The following is a 13,466-nucleotide window of genomic DNA, read 5'->3' on the forward strand; positions in this document are numbered from 1 at the left end:
TTATCTTTCAGTATGAAAAACACACACTGCACACACACTATACGCATACTGATCATGAAGAAGAGGCTGGCAGACTGCTAGATTTTTACTGTTCAAGAATGTTATTTTGACAGTTTGAGCATCAGAGCCAGAGAAAAATGAGGGTTTGCCTGTTGAGACCGGTTTTCAGAATATCACTGTTATAATTTCTCTCTGTTCTGCACAATTCTTAATGACAGCATCTCAATAAAACACAATTTTGTGAAATATATTCCTATAGCACATCTGGCTCAGCTGCTTAACTTTAGGTAATTCTCACAGTTTGGTAGAAATATTCCAAGTCATTCAGGTTGAATTAATAATTTACTCCCGCATGCACCTTTAACTAAAATACAGTCAGTTATGATTGTGTTGACAGTCATTCTGTTCAGAACACCAGTCGAGCAATAGTAAGCATCTCAAAGACTCCTGAGACAGTGTGTGTGCTAAACCATGACCTTTTCACCAAGAGAAAAAAAATAAATGAAGTGAAATAACGAAATACTACGAGAAACTTGTAAATAAATGTTGGCGATAAATCCAGATCTTGACTTTTAAGTTCTCTAACTGATTGACAGCAGAAAGATCACAAAAGAGTTCTCACATCATTGTTATCATCAACATTTTTTACCATTTTATTCATATCCAAGTGTGAAGTGTTGAGTGCTGCTTCGAGTGTTTCTCAAGAACGGAGAAAAAATAGAATTGCAAAAAAAATCAAAATTAAATAAAGTGTGAGAGGAAAATACACTGCAGGCTTCAGGTGAGAAATTAGAAATATTAGCATATTTATTACAGCAACTTGAAAGACATAAGAATGTCTACACCCTTTACAACAAGCAAAATTGGCATGAGGGACAAAAAGACCTTATTGGTGGTCAAAGAAAGAAAACAAAGAGGAGGACAAAAGAGAGACGACGCGCTGAAAGCCTCAAATGAGAATCTAATGAACATTTACAGTACAAAGCTGGTGGGAAATGGAAACACAGACTGCATTTCAAATGGAAAGAGCCAGCCCACATGGCTAACCTCATCATGGGGTGTAGTGACTAAAAATTTGGAGTTTTTTAATTTAGACAAAAAGTGGCAGAAATCCTCATGTTGGGAAATCTGAATGAGCCCGGAAATAGAGGAGATGCTTTTGGTTTCCAGGCAGAGAGATTGTGAGCCAATCAGATTGGAAGCCTAATCATATTTGATTTGATTCTTTTGTCCCTGGTGTGACGAACCAGACGGTTTTAAAAGGGTGTTGATGTGAGGCCACCTTAATAATGAAGATAAATAAACTGTATATACACTTTTTCCTTCTATCTCTTTTCTATGACAACAGAAAGAACAATAACTCAGTAAATAAGGCATCTAAAAGGTTCAGCGATAGTCCGCTGGAGCAAAATTATAGGGTTAGCAAGAGTAGAACGAACAGTGTCAGTCACTCTCAGTTGGTATTCTGGAACTTTTATCTGTGAATAAAGTGAAATTGTAGTGAAAATGGTTCGGACAGAAAAAAAAGAATTTTTGATTTAGATTTTAATGTGATTTTGTTCTAAAACAAAAGGTCTTATAAAAAGAATGGCGTTAAAATGCTCCCTAAACTTTTTCTTTACGGCTCTGCCTTGTTTGTTTCAGTCCTGTAAGGGTTAGGGTTAACCCTAACACAGGTAGAGTTAGAGCTAGGGTTGACCCTAACCCTGCCTCTGTTATCGTAGCGATGCCTGTCTGTCCTGATTTATTGCATGATATTAGCTATGCTATGTGCGTATGGGTGACATTAGCTCTAGCGGCGGACAGCACCCTAAAATTTTAAGGGGATCCTTCATTTAAGATAGAGGTAGACATAAGTAAAGTTACAATTTAAACTTTTAAAATGACAACTTTGATTTGATATTAGCTTAAATTCCTGGATAAAACTTTGTCTGAAGTAGTTCCGTATTTCCAGATGACTTGTTTTGTTTTCAGAATTAGACAGCTGCTAATGTGACTGCTTAAATCTGTTAAGCGTGGGAAACAGATCCTAACTTATTTGCTAGTTTTATTATAAAGTCTGTCATCACATCAATTCTATCCTATTATCTATTTTTATCTTTGATGTTTCTCTCTGTTAAAAGCTAGCAGAGACTTTAGCAGTCAAGCTATCTGTGGCATCTATTATTATTAACTAAAAGTGTAGTTTTTTAAACCAGGGGTCTGCAATGCTTTCAAGAAATTTTAAAATATTTTAGTGACACATCTAATTTGTGTAGAGCCACAAAATCTACTGATTGCTTAAAATAAAGATTATACTTTTTAAACTTGTAGTTTTTATTCATCTTTTTTATTTGCTGCAGTTTATGTAGCTTTGAGAGTTTTTTGTTGTTGTTATTTTAGAGTTAGATAAAACAAGAAAAAGTATTTGGTTTTCCAGACCTTTGCAGCAATATAACAGCCCAAAATATCCAACTATTATCCAACAGTAAAATAAATCACTGCTTTTTAAAGATGTAGAACACACACAAAAAACATAAGATATTATTTGTGATTCTATTCTGTCACTCTGAGTTTTTCAGGTAGGTGGACAATTAAAATACTCTCCTACACCATCTCATTCGTTAGCTTCTGATAGAAAATAGAAAGTGAAATGCTAAGATTTGAAAAGCCTGACACATCTACGTCACACTGTCATTTAAAGGCATGCGATGCAAAATTTTCATATTTTTAAATCATTTTCTTGAGACAGTGTGTGCTAAAATGACCCTTTACAGTGGTAATGAAATGTCCCTCAGACCCCCACCACCCTCTGTGGCCAGACTATATCGCACTTGCAACTTCAGAGTGGCGGGGTGTCTTCTGTTGGACTTAGTCAAAGTGGAGCTTAAAGGCCTGGTTCTGCACTCTGCTTCAGCACAATTGCTACACGCATGAGATTGCAAACACAAGTGATTTGTTTGATTTAGTGATGAACAGCTCCTGTAGACATTAGTGAAGGCTGAGGAGACATTTCGGCTGTTAAATGCAGGTGTATAAAAACCAAACTTGCAGCGAGGAGATACGTTTCATTTTTGGGTTGACTAACTGGATATCACAGGGTGCTTACAGCAAGCCAAACTATCCCGTTAACATCCGTGGACTCGCCCACCTTGACTCGCATTGGGGAAGGTTGCTGTTAATTTAGTGTCAAGGAAACTGCAGAAAACATATCAACCTAGTAGATGCTAACCATTAGCATTAGCAGCTTCAACACACAGCAGAACTTCTCAAGGCTTGTGTTTATTTGTGGAGGTTAAACAACAACAGAAACAAGACTCGAAATCCTGCTGTCTGACGTTCAGCTTTGATGTGGCTCACTCCTGGAAATGATGCACCAGTGTTCCCCCGTACAACTTACAAGGCATTCATTCCTACTAGAGAACACTGCAAACATATTGATTAAATGAGTGTTCCACACCTTTAATGATAGACAGTGCATTAATAATAACGGGTATGTCAATTCAGTTCAAAGCCAATTAAAATAACTATTTAGTAAAGATTAGTGTCATTTTGCTGCTGGAGGCTCCATCCATATTGTAAAATTATTAGACAGGACAACTGTTGAAGCTGCTCGTGGCTCCAGGTTGCAGACCCCCCTGGTTCATCCCTTTCCTCATTATTATTAATAATTTAAAAATACTGCATCTGCATCTGTAAATGCTTTTACTTCTTCATTCACCTAAATCTAAAGTTGTCGGATTACAACTTCACAACTACGTATCATCTAGCTAACATCAGGGTTTTACCAGATCCAAATCCGAGGACTGCTCCGGTTTTACTCATCCGTTACCCACAATCCTCTTTCTAAACAGGAATTTTAGAAAAAGCTGCATCAGATGTGAGAATGGGATCAAAACTGCAATTAATCACCGTATAATGTGGATTTGCAAATGAAGCATGCTTATCAATCAGTCCATTCTACTCATTCTAACGCTATCGGAGAAACTGCAGTCACTGTCACCTGCCGATCAAAGCTGACGCTTTGCACGGCGCTACATTCCTTTGTTCCTTTCACCTGTATGACCCGCCCCTGAACATGAACTTCAGAAATCTCTTTATCACAATAAATGCACATCATAGTCATCATCGTTGTCAATACAAACATTCTGACATTGGAAATCAACACTGTACATATTTTACACTATAATACAATCATATATACTGTACTGTATGTCACCGTTGGTCCTACAGATCACCATGTGTATTAAAACTGGGTTTCACCAAAAGCAGGTTTAGTGCTATTAATGCAAAGAGGGCCCCTTCACATCTAAGTGTGGAATCAATGTGATAAGCAGCATTTACCCTCTAATCAGGAGACAAAGAACCAACACATTTCCTTATTCCTGTAAACGTTGATTTGGAAGAAAAGAACCAACAGGTAAAGGTTTGAAAGTAGGACATGATTAATATAGTTTGCGTACCTGATGAGCAGAAAGTGATACAGTACATGACAAAAAAATAATCTTTCTATAAGTAAAAATTCACCCTCTTGTGTTGGCACATCTGGAAATCACCCATGGAAAGATTGTTGGTGATTTTATCATGCAGGCAAAGAGGGAAACTCTAAACCCTCCAATTACAGCGGCTGCGCTTGAGTGACCATCCAACTGTGGAGGCTGATAAAAGAAAAGTGCACATTTAAACTAATGGCGTGTCACCTAGATTCACTTCTCAAGATCACTGTACATGACAAGGCATGTTCTTACAACTTTTGCACTACTATCACTTTCTTCACACACCTGAAACACAGGAAGGCTAAACTTATTGAGCTGAAAAAAGTAAATCATTGGAAGAGAAACCTTTCCTTTGCTTCTTGCCACTTCTTTGCAGTCAGCGTGACAGCAAATATGCTAACAAACACCGGGTTGAGCTGATGTGGAAGTGTCTCTAAGGAAGCCCTTGCACTGGCCGTAAATGAAACAAAAACAATAAACCGATTACACATCATACCTCCGTCCTACACAAGCTGGCAGAGCCTACATCCGTCTCTATCTCTACAGGTCCGGTTTGTCTCCCACCCCCACCCCTCCCCGCACATTCATGTAGTTCACAATCTCGCCTTGTCCGTTTGCTTTCTGAGAGCAACAGATGAGGCCGTGCATCTACAAGGTAAATAGTTCCTTTAAGATCAAGCGATATAATCTTCACCACCCTTACAAATATTAGGTCCATCTCTATGGTTGCATGACACGCTGCCCATATGAACAGTTATCGACACATATACATACCTCATGACCCTTTTCACACCTTTGCTGCGAAAACAAAAAAAAAAAGATAAAAAAGACTGTACAGTTCACAAACAGTGATCACCATACTCTATTGTTTTAGCTGTTTCTAATGTTAAACGCTTTTTGTCTTTTTTTTAAGCTGAAATGGTCTGGGATGCTTTTTGTGAAGCCTTGTTGCGCCTCTCTGCCGCTCCAGTACAGTGACGGTGTTGCTGGGACTCTAGAGTGCTAAAGCCAGAAAAGGGCGAGGAGACGGAGGAGGAGGGGGGAGGAATGGGAAGGTGAAGGAGTCAAGCGTCAGTGTTGTCTCCATCTCAGTGTGTCTCAAAATCAATGGAGACTCAAGCACAAAGTGTCCATTACAAGTCCATTTCAGTGGGGAGACTTCACAGGAGCGTCCAGTTTGACCTCGTCTCACTGTGTGTCTGGTTGGGAACTGTTATACGTGGACGTGCGTCCCCTGGGTCTGCAGGCTCTGCACGCTGGATAAAATCTTCTTCTGGTGGCCAGCCAGAGTCACTCCCATCTTAGTCAGTTCACTGGATGGAAAAATATTAAACATGGAATTTAAACATTTTGCATTGCAAACATTAAAATTGAAAAAAGATTAGAAAAGTTACTTCAGAAAACTTTTTTTAAAGTCGGTTTATGTGCTAGATTTGAATTAAGATATAAAAATGTGACTTTAGCCTTAAAGGTTTTACTACTTTGGGGGAAATATGACATTCGGTTAAAGACCAAGTTCACTGAAAAACTAAAATGCAGGCTAAATGAGAAAATAGCTTTCTACCCCTACTTCCTGCATTAGTCGCCGATAGAAAATAGATGGGGAAATGCTCAGATTAGAAAAGCCAGTTAGATCTACGTCACACTGTAAATTAGCATTAATGGACTCATGAGCCATCTTGGCTCACGACAGGGAAGACTGTTGTTGATTTAGCGTCCAGGAGAGATCAGACCGCGCCTCAGCTAGTCAAAGCTATTTGCATTATCAACTCCACCACACAGCAGAACTCCTTCAAGATTGTGGGGTTTTGTGGAGATAAAACATAAACATTGCAGCAAACTGAGTCAGTAATAGAGTTACACTGCTGTTAGCCAATCAGAGATGAGTTGTCCAAATATCAAATCCTGCCATCTTTTTCTTACCTCTCATCTGTCTCACTTCTAGTTCCTGAAACAGGAGCACCAGAACATTGATCCCACTGAGATCCCCTCACAGGACATTCATTTATACCAGAGACCACTGCAGATGTGTTGAAAAACGAGTGAACTTGTTCTTTAGGTTTAACATATCATAGTTTCAGGCTAAAGCCATATTTAATAATGTTTGCATTGTTGCATCTGTTTGTGCTTTTATCGATACATTTCTGCTAAAATAAAAAAGCCAAAAAGCATTTGATTCGTGACCACAAAGAGTCTTTTCAGGATTATTCCAGTTTATGGAGGTTTCTGCTAAAACTGCACTGAGAAAACTGATTTCTAAGAAAGTAAAGACAGAAATAACAAATTTTTAGATATTTTATCTTATATGTAGTCTAAAAAATATTCTCTAAAAATTACACTACTAAGGTAAGGTAAATTGTCATGAATATGAGCCAAATTTTCTTGTTCTAAGATAAAAAAGAATCTGCCAATGGGGTAAGCAAAAGTTATATATATACAGTATATATATATATATATATATATATATACTGTATATATATATATATTGCTCTGAAAAAGACATTTGTGATCGTATTTAAGAATATTGACCTTATTTTATGTAATGCAATATTTCTAGAAAATTATTTTCTTTTTAGACTAAAAATAGCATAAAATGTCTAAAAAGTATTATTTGATTTGACTTTCTTAGAAATCAGTTTTTGCAGTGTGCTTTTGCTGGTGTTGTATTGCATAAAACAACTTTCATCACGGGAAGGAGTTTGGCTGCAGAACAGCTCAGTATGGTTAATCAGTGTTGATTATTTTAAAAGAATTAGCAAATGAATCAGCTGACAGGTCAATCATTTTACCTCTAAGCCGTTAGAGTAAAGACAGATGTCATGCCCGTACCTGACGCTGATGTAGAGGATGGAGTCCAAGCTGACATATCCAGCACTGGAAAAGTTCTCCTTGTACTGGCCCATCTTGATGGTTTCCAACCAATCATCCACTGTGCTAACACTGAACTCCGGGGTGGGCGGGTCCTCCCTGCTGAGATGGGATAAATAAATAAATAAATAAATAAAAAACGACATAAACAACTTATTGAATGATGTATAGATTTTTCTTAGAATTCAACATAATAATTAGGCAAATAGTTAGAAAAAACGACTATAAAACATAAAATCCTAATTCATAGCTCATTTTGTATTGCCTACTCCTCAGCATAAGTGCAGGGTTTTACTTTTGGCATCTTTTGACTTGTTTGCTCGCTATACACATTCAATAATTTACATAAAGCCTAAAAAGAAATCACGTTTCTGTACTAGCTGTATGCACTAAGGACGTTGTGCTATACCAGGTTTTAAAATGAGATCTCTGTGTAAGGTTTCTTTTTGGTCACATGCTTCACTTCATCTACTCTCTGGGGATCTAGCTTTGGTACTTTTGAGTTTCTGCTGTCTCTTCAGTTATGCGGGACCTATTCCCCCTTTTTTGTTTAGAGTATTTGTCTATAAAAGTGATTCAAATTTCTGCATGCTGCACTGATTCAGAGCCTCAACTAAGTGCCTGAGGTGGAAAATGCTAATGTAAAAATAATGACATTCCCCGGGATGCGTGAAATACAACCGGGGATTCAAACAGTCTAAACCGAACAAGGCATTTGTGATCAACCTCCCCCACAATACTGTATCTTTTATTTATGTTATTCTTAAAAAAAAACACCTAAAAAGTCACATGCTGGCCTGTGTGCTCCTACACCTCTATAACTATCTGACTACATCAGTGAGATTCACTTCTGCACTGAGTACATTCATCAAACTGACCCCACTGAGCTGTTGGCCAGCTCCCTGAGACTTGCTGGGTTTCTGATGAGCTTGTCCAGGATTGTGACAATCTGTCCGAACTTTGGCCGATCGCTGCGTCCTTTCTCCCAGCAATCCAACATGAGCTGGTGCAACACCACGGGACAATCCATCGGAGCAGGAAGACGGTAGCCCTCGTCTATTGCTTTGATCACCTGCACACAAAATAATAAAATAAAAACATCCATTCAGGATCATTTGAAGTTGTTTCTAAAGGTGAGAATTTGACTGAAGACTGAAGGTGTGTTTGGGGACTCACGTCCTGGTTGGACATCTCCCAGTAGGGCCTCTCTCCGTATGAAACCACCTCCCACATGACGATCCCATAACTCCACACATCGCTGGCTGAGGTGAACTTCCTGTAGGCTATGGCCTCTGGAGCCGTCCATCTGATGGGGATCTTCCCTCCCTAAACATTATTTTACAAAACAATACTGTTTATTAGTTTTCTACCACATTTCAAGCAGTTTTGTTAGAAATACTGATTCTAATTCTAATAGCCATACATTTTTTTGGGATTTTACACTTTTGACTTTAAAGTCTGGAGCACTTGTTTAACTAATACATTTGCAGTGGTCTCTAGTAGGAACGAATGCCTTCTAAGTCATACTCTGGAGGAAAAAAAAACTGGTGCACCATTTCCAGGATCTAGTAGTGAGCCACGTCACAGCTGAGCTTCAGACGGCAGGATTTGGAGTCTCTACCACTGACTTGCAATGTTGATGTTTTATCTCAACAAATAACACCAGCCTGGAGGAAATCTGCTGTGTGGTGGTGTAGCTAATGCTAACAGTTAAAGTCTACTAGCCAAGACGTTCTCTGCTGTCTCCTGGATGTTAAACCAACAACAGCTTTACCATTCATGGGCGAGTCCATGAACATTAAGTGAAAGATTGATGTATATCTGTCAGGATTTTCAAATCCTTGAGTTTCACTGTCTATTTTCTACTGGAAGCAAATGCAGGATATAGGTGTGAGAGACTATTTTCATGTTCAGCTTGCATGAAAAATTCTGAGTGACTGATTATGATCAGAAATAAGATTTTTAAAATAGTTTTTCAGTGTTCCACACCTACTACCCTAAATAGTCAACCTGAATTAAAGAACAAGCGATGTCATGCTTGTTATAATTTGTTCCCAACATAAGCACATTGATGGCAAATGTTACCAATCTGTGGCATTTGCAAATGTAAACCTAGCTCAGTTAAGTGTTCTGCAAGAGTTCAGCAAACATATCTCATGTATCAAAAGACAGAGTTGAATTAACCACTTGATCTACAACCGATTGACCCACTCAAGATGGCTACCTCATCTAATCAACCTTAGCAAATACAAACATGGTCATTTCTACATATATGAATGTATAGGTTGCAGATTACAAATGACATGAGACCTTGGGACATCATGGGAGTTCTAGTAGATGTTTAGAAGTCTGTGGGACCATTAACACATTTTTAGATTTCACCTTTCCACATATAAATATGTGAAACTTGAAGCCATTATCACACTGTTGAACTAAAACGTTGTCTGTGTTTGATATTTAACCAACCTAATGGCCAAGAAGATGCATCATGGTATCATTGAGCGACCAGGAGTAATTAATAAAACAAAATTTACGTAAGCAAAGACATTTGTTATAAAATAGGATGGGGCGAGGTTGAGACTGGAAATAACAGGAGCTCAATTAGGTTGTTCTGAGTATAAATAAAGTCATTTTCTCTATTCTAAGTGACTAAGTTCTAATTCTGAGAGACATAGAAGGGTGTGAGTCCTGGCCATCAGTTTTCCTTTCAATTCCCGGGCTCCCCCAGCCTTTGTTGTTGATGCAATGGATCAAAGGAATCCATACAGCCCTCTCTACGTATACACACTGCTGCCTTTCCTCTTCCTCTCTAACACGCCCAGACGCTGTACCTCTAAAGGCTCGGCTCAGCTTTTTAACATGCGGCTGCTGCCTCTGCACCATCTAGCCTTCCCCGTCTCTGCTTGGTGAAAGTCAAATGAAAGACAAAGCTGCCAACTTACTCTGCACTGTACTTTTGTTTCCACCTCTCCATCTCCGCCCCAACCCCTTCTCTCTTTTTTCTTCCTTCCCTAACTGCTCTTATTGGATCTTTCTCTTTCCCTCCCTCGTTCTCCTCTCTGTTTTATCCACCCAGGATTTCTCTGCGTCTTCCCCCATCTCCGCCTGAGCCTGTCTCACCCCCTCCTCTTCATCAGTGCCTGCAGCTCCCCATCTAGGTCTGTTGACATCAGTGGGAGTTTGTATGTGATTGCTATAGCGCAGTCAGCGGCTGATCCTCTCCTCCTAGGGCGATGCTAATGCCATATTAAGAATAACATCCCCAACTTTTCCCATGAATATGGATAATGCCATCTCCTTGTGGACATCTTTGATGAGTGGCTCCGCAGTGGTTTGGCTCACTGATGTTTCAGCTCCTTCAGTTTCACTGAGCACGGTGAGAGGATGCTGCAGTCACCAGTGGCTGATTTGACAGCATAAACGCAAAAATGCAAAGAAATGTAGCTTCATCTGGGCCTCAGTGAGGTTTTCGATCAGCTTTGTATCGATTAGCTTAGCCTTCGTCCAATGCTTTAACAAAATATACTGTGAATTAATCATCCATAATTTGGTCTATGTGAGATATCTTTTATTTTTCTGTGAGTTTTAAAGTGAGCCAGTCTTACCCTCGTTGTGTACGCCGCCTCGGGGTCGTCCTCTAGAACTCGACTCAGGCCGAAGTCCGACACCTTACACACCAGGTTGCTGTTGACCAGGATGTTTCGGGCAGCCAGGTCTCTGTGAACGTAGCTCATGTCTGACAGGTACTTCATACCTGAGGCGATGCCGCGCAGCATGCCCACCAGCTGGATCACCGTGAACTGGCCGTCGTGTTTCTGGATTGAGAGAAATCTGAATGAATACACAGGACTGATGCGGAGCTACAACGCAGTGGCACGCTGACAACAGCTTTAGCTGTAATTGAATGTTTAAGCCAGGATTGAAGTTGTAATGGCAGCTTTCCACATGTCTCAAGTGTCCCCGGGCAGCACTCTGTATCTCTTCCAGCTTCTGCTAACCCCGCGCTTTGACCTCCGTCTGGAGAGTGGTGAGGAAAAAGAGGAATTCCTCCTTCCAGGGATCAATGGAGGATCATGAGAACTAAAAATAAATAAATAATGAAATGCGACTTACAGGGACTGACTCCGACCCGGCAGACAAAACCGTCCTCTTTAACACTGACTGTGTGCCCACGCAGAGCTCTTAGGATTTTAGATTTGAGCTGTCTTTGGCGAAGAGTGCAGCCTGTTGATCGATGACGATCCAGCTCACCTTCCTCTGCCAATTATTTCTGCCCTGGGCTAACAGTCCCCGTTAAAGAGCCGTTCACGTTATCAGTCACCCTCTCTCCTTTATATCATTCCTCCTTCCTCTGTGTCTTTAAAATCTTCATCCATCTCTGTCCCTCCATGGTCTCGGTCTCAGAAAGAGGAAGAATACTTTGATTCGGTCTGCATCTATCTATCTACCATCCTTCATCTTTCTGCATCTGTGCACTCCTCCCCTGCTCTCCTATGTCTTTTTCTTTCTCTCTCCCTTGACAGCTGTGGAGTAAGTTAATTAGCTGGTGGTTTTGTGAGATGCTGATTGATTGGACTGTCTAACAAACCTACAGACTTCCTCTATCAATCTTCTCACCACACTGTACTGCCAGGAAGGAGGGCAGGAAACATGGCAGACATGGTGGAAAGGGGTTGAAATTCTAAATATGTGGCAAATTTGTACCTAAAACCAACATTTTGGAAAATAATGGATGGTGGAAAATTTAAAGAAGAATATTGTAGGTTTCTTCTGAGGAATTTTGGCCTAATTAATGGTCATAATTAAAGACACGAAGATACTCCAAATGAGCTGTAAAACCATAAACACCATTTTGATAATATTGTTAGCTTTCTTTAGACAATTCTAAGATCTTCATTAAAGTTTATAATGTGGCATAAAGCATGCATGTTTCCATGTCTGTGTTTTTGTAAGATTCTGTGTGTTTAGGAGCTTTATCCACGAGTCGTTTTGTATCTGTCACTTCGTTTCGCCGTAGTGTTGCAGATGGGATTGGTGTCTACTTAGCAACGAGTCTATCATCACAGCCTTAATGGCTCTGGAGCGCTGCGGCGATTTTTACTGGATGACAAACACGCGTGTGTATGGATCAGGGAAATGTGTAGCACGAGGCACACCAGGACCAAAACAATCTATTTATCTGCCAGTATGCAATAAAATAAAATGAATGAAATGAATCAATCAATGAAGAAATGATAAGGTTCAGTACAGCTCTTTCATGAATCATAACTGAAGCAGGCTAAAAAGCTCAATGTACTGGATATTTTTGCAACACAACTTATTGATACATCAATGCAATAGTGAAGAGCTATTGGTTTTGGTGGCTCTTGAGCAAGAATCTTGAGCAACTTCACCTTGGACAACACTCTGTAGTCCTCTGCTGACCAGAAAGTGTTTTGTGGTTCAGGCAGGAACACTAGTGGGAGCTTTCTACCTGCTTTACAGCAGTAGCTAACACAAAAGCTAGCAGTTAGCTGTTTCAGTTCACCAACCCTCAACAAAAAGCACAGGAAGAACAATAATTTTGCTTTTTTTCATTGGCAGTATGGCACTGGAAGTTGAAGTAAGAGTAATGTCTTTGGAAGAAAAGTGAAAAGCTAAATCCAGAGCAAACATCAACGTGACCTACAGTCGTTGGAAGCTAAAGAAGGCTACAAACTCATGGACTGATGGTGACCTGGCTTTGTTGCTACTGGACTTGTAAGTAATAGTATTTTTTTGTCCAACAGTGTTGAGCTTTTTTCTTTATGTCTTATTTAGCATCAGTTGGCTCATGTTAGCATTAGCAGCATTGATATGCGGCAGGGTTTGCTTACGACCATTGTAATTCCACTTTCAGCCAGTTGGAGGGACAAAAGTAAACTTATTTAGTCTTGTCTAAAAAGTCTTTCTTGTTTTTGATCAACCTAGTCACACAAACACAGAAATAGGATTTCAAGTCATTTCCTTAAAAGAATCATTTTTTTTATAAAACCAATTTTTTTTAACTCTCCCTTATTCAAAACAAACGCTCCATGAGCACATTAACTGTCCTGAGAAATGCTTTTGCTGGGTCTTGTTCTGTGTTTATTTATGATAATGATG

General features: G+C 39.6%; 1 protein-coding gene across 1 annotated transcript in view; it reads right to left on the bottom strand.

The window, feature by feature from the left end:
- Positions 1-782: 782 nt before the first annotated feature.
- Positions 783-13,466, bottom strand: part of epha4b (eph receptor A4b) — a 110,621-nt gene continuing 97,937 nt past the window's right edge. Inside the window, exons 15-19 of the mRNA XM_054739118.2 lie at positions 10,949-11,158; positions 8,520-8,669; positions 8,222-8,415; positions 7,305-7,442; positions 783-5,788 (exon numbers count right to left, since the gene is read on the bottom strand). Coding sequence (XP_054595093.1) covers positions 5,689-5,788; positions 7,305-7,442; positions 8,222-8,415; positions 8,520-8,669; positions 10,949-11,158 — 792 coding nt within the window. The 3' untranslated portion in view covers positions 783-5,688. The remainder of the gene's footprint in view (positions 5,789-7,304; positions 7,443-8,221; positions 8,416-8,519; positions 8,670-10,948; positions 11,159-13,466) is intronic.

Source organism: Nothobranchius furzeri, chromosome 11 (genome assembly GCF_043380555.1).
Source record: "Nothobranchius furzeri strain GRZ-AD chromosome 11, NfurGRZ-RIMD1, whole genome shotgun sequence".
Lineage (NCBI taxonomy): Eukaryota > Metazoa > Chordata > Actinopteri > Cyprinodontiformes > Nothobranchiidae > Nothobranchius > Nothobranchius furzeri.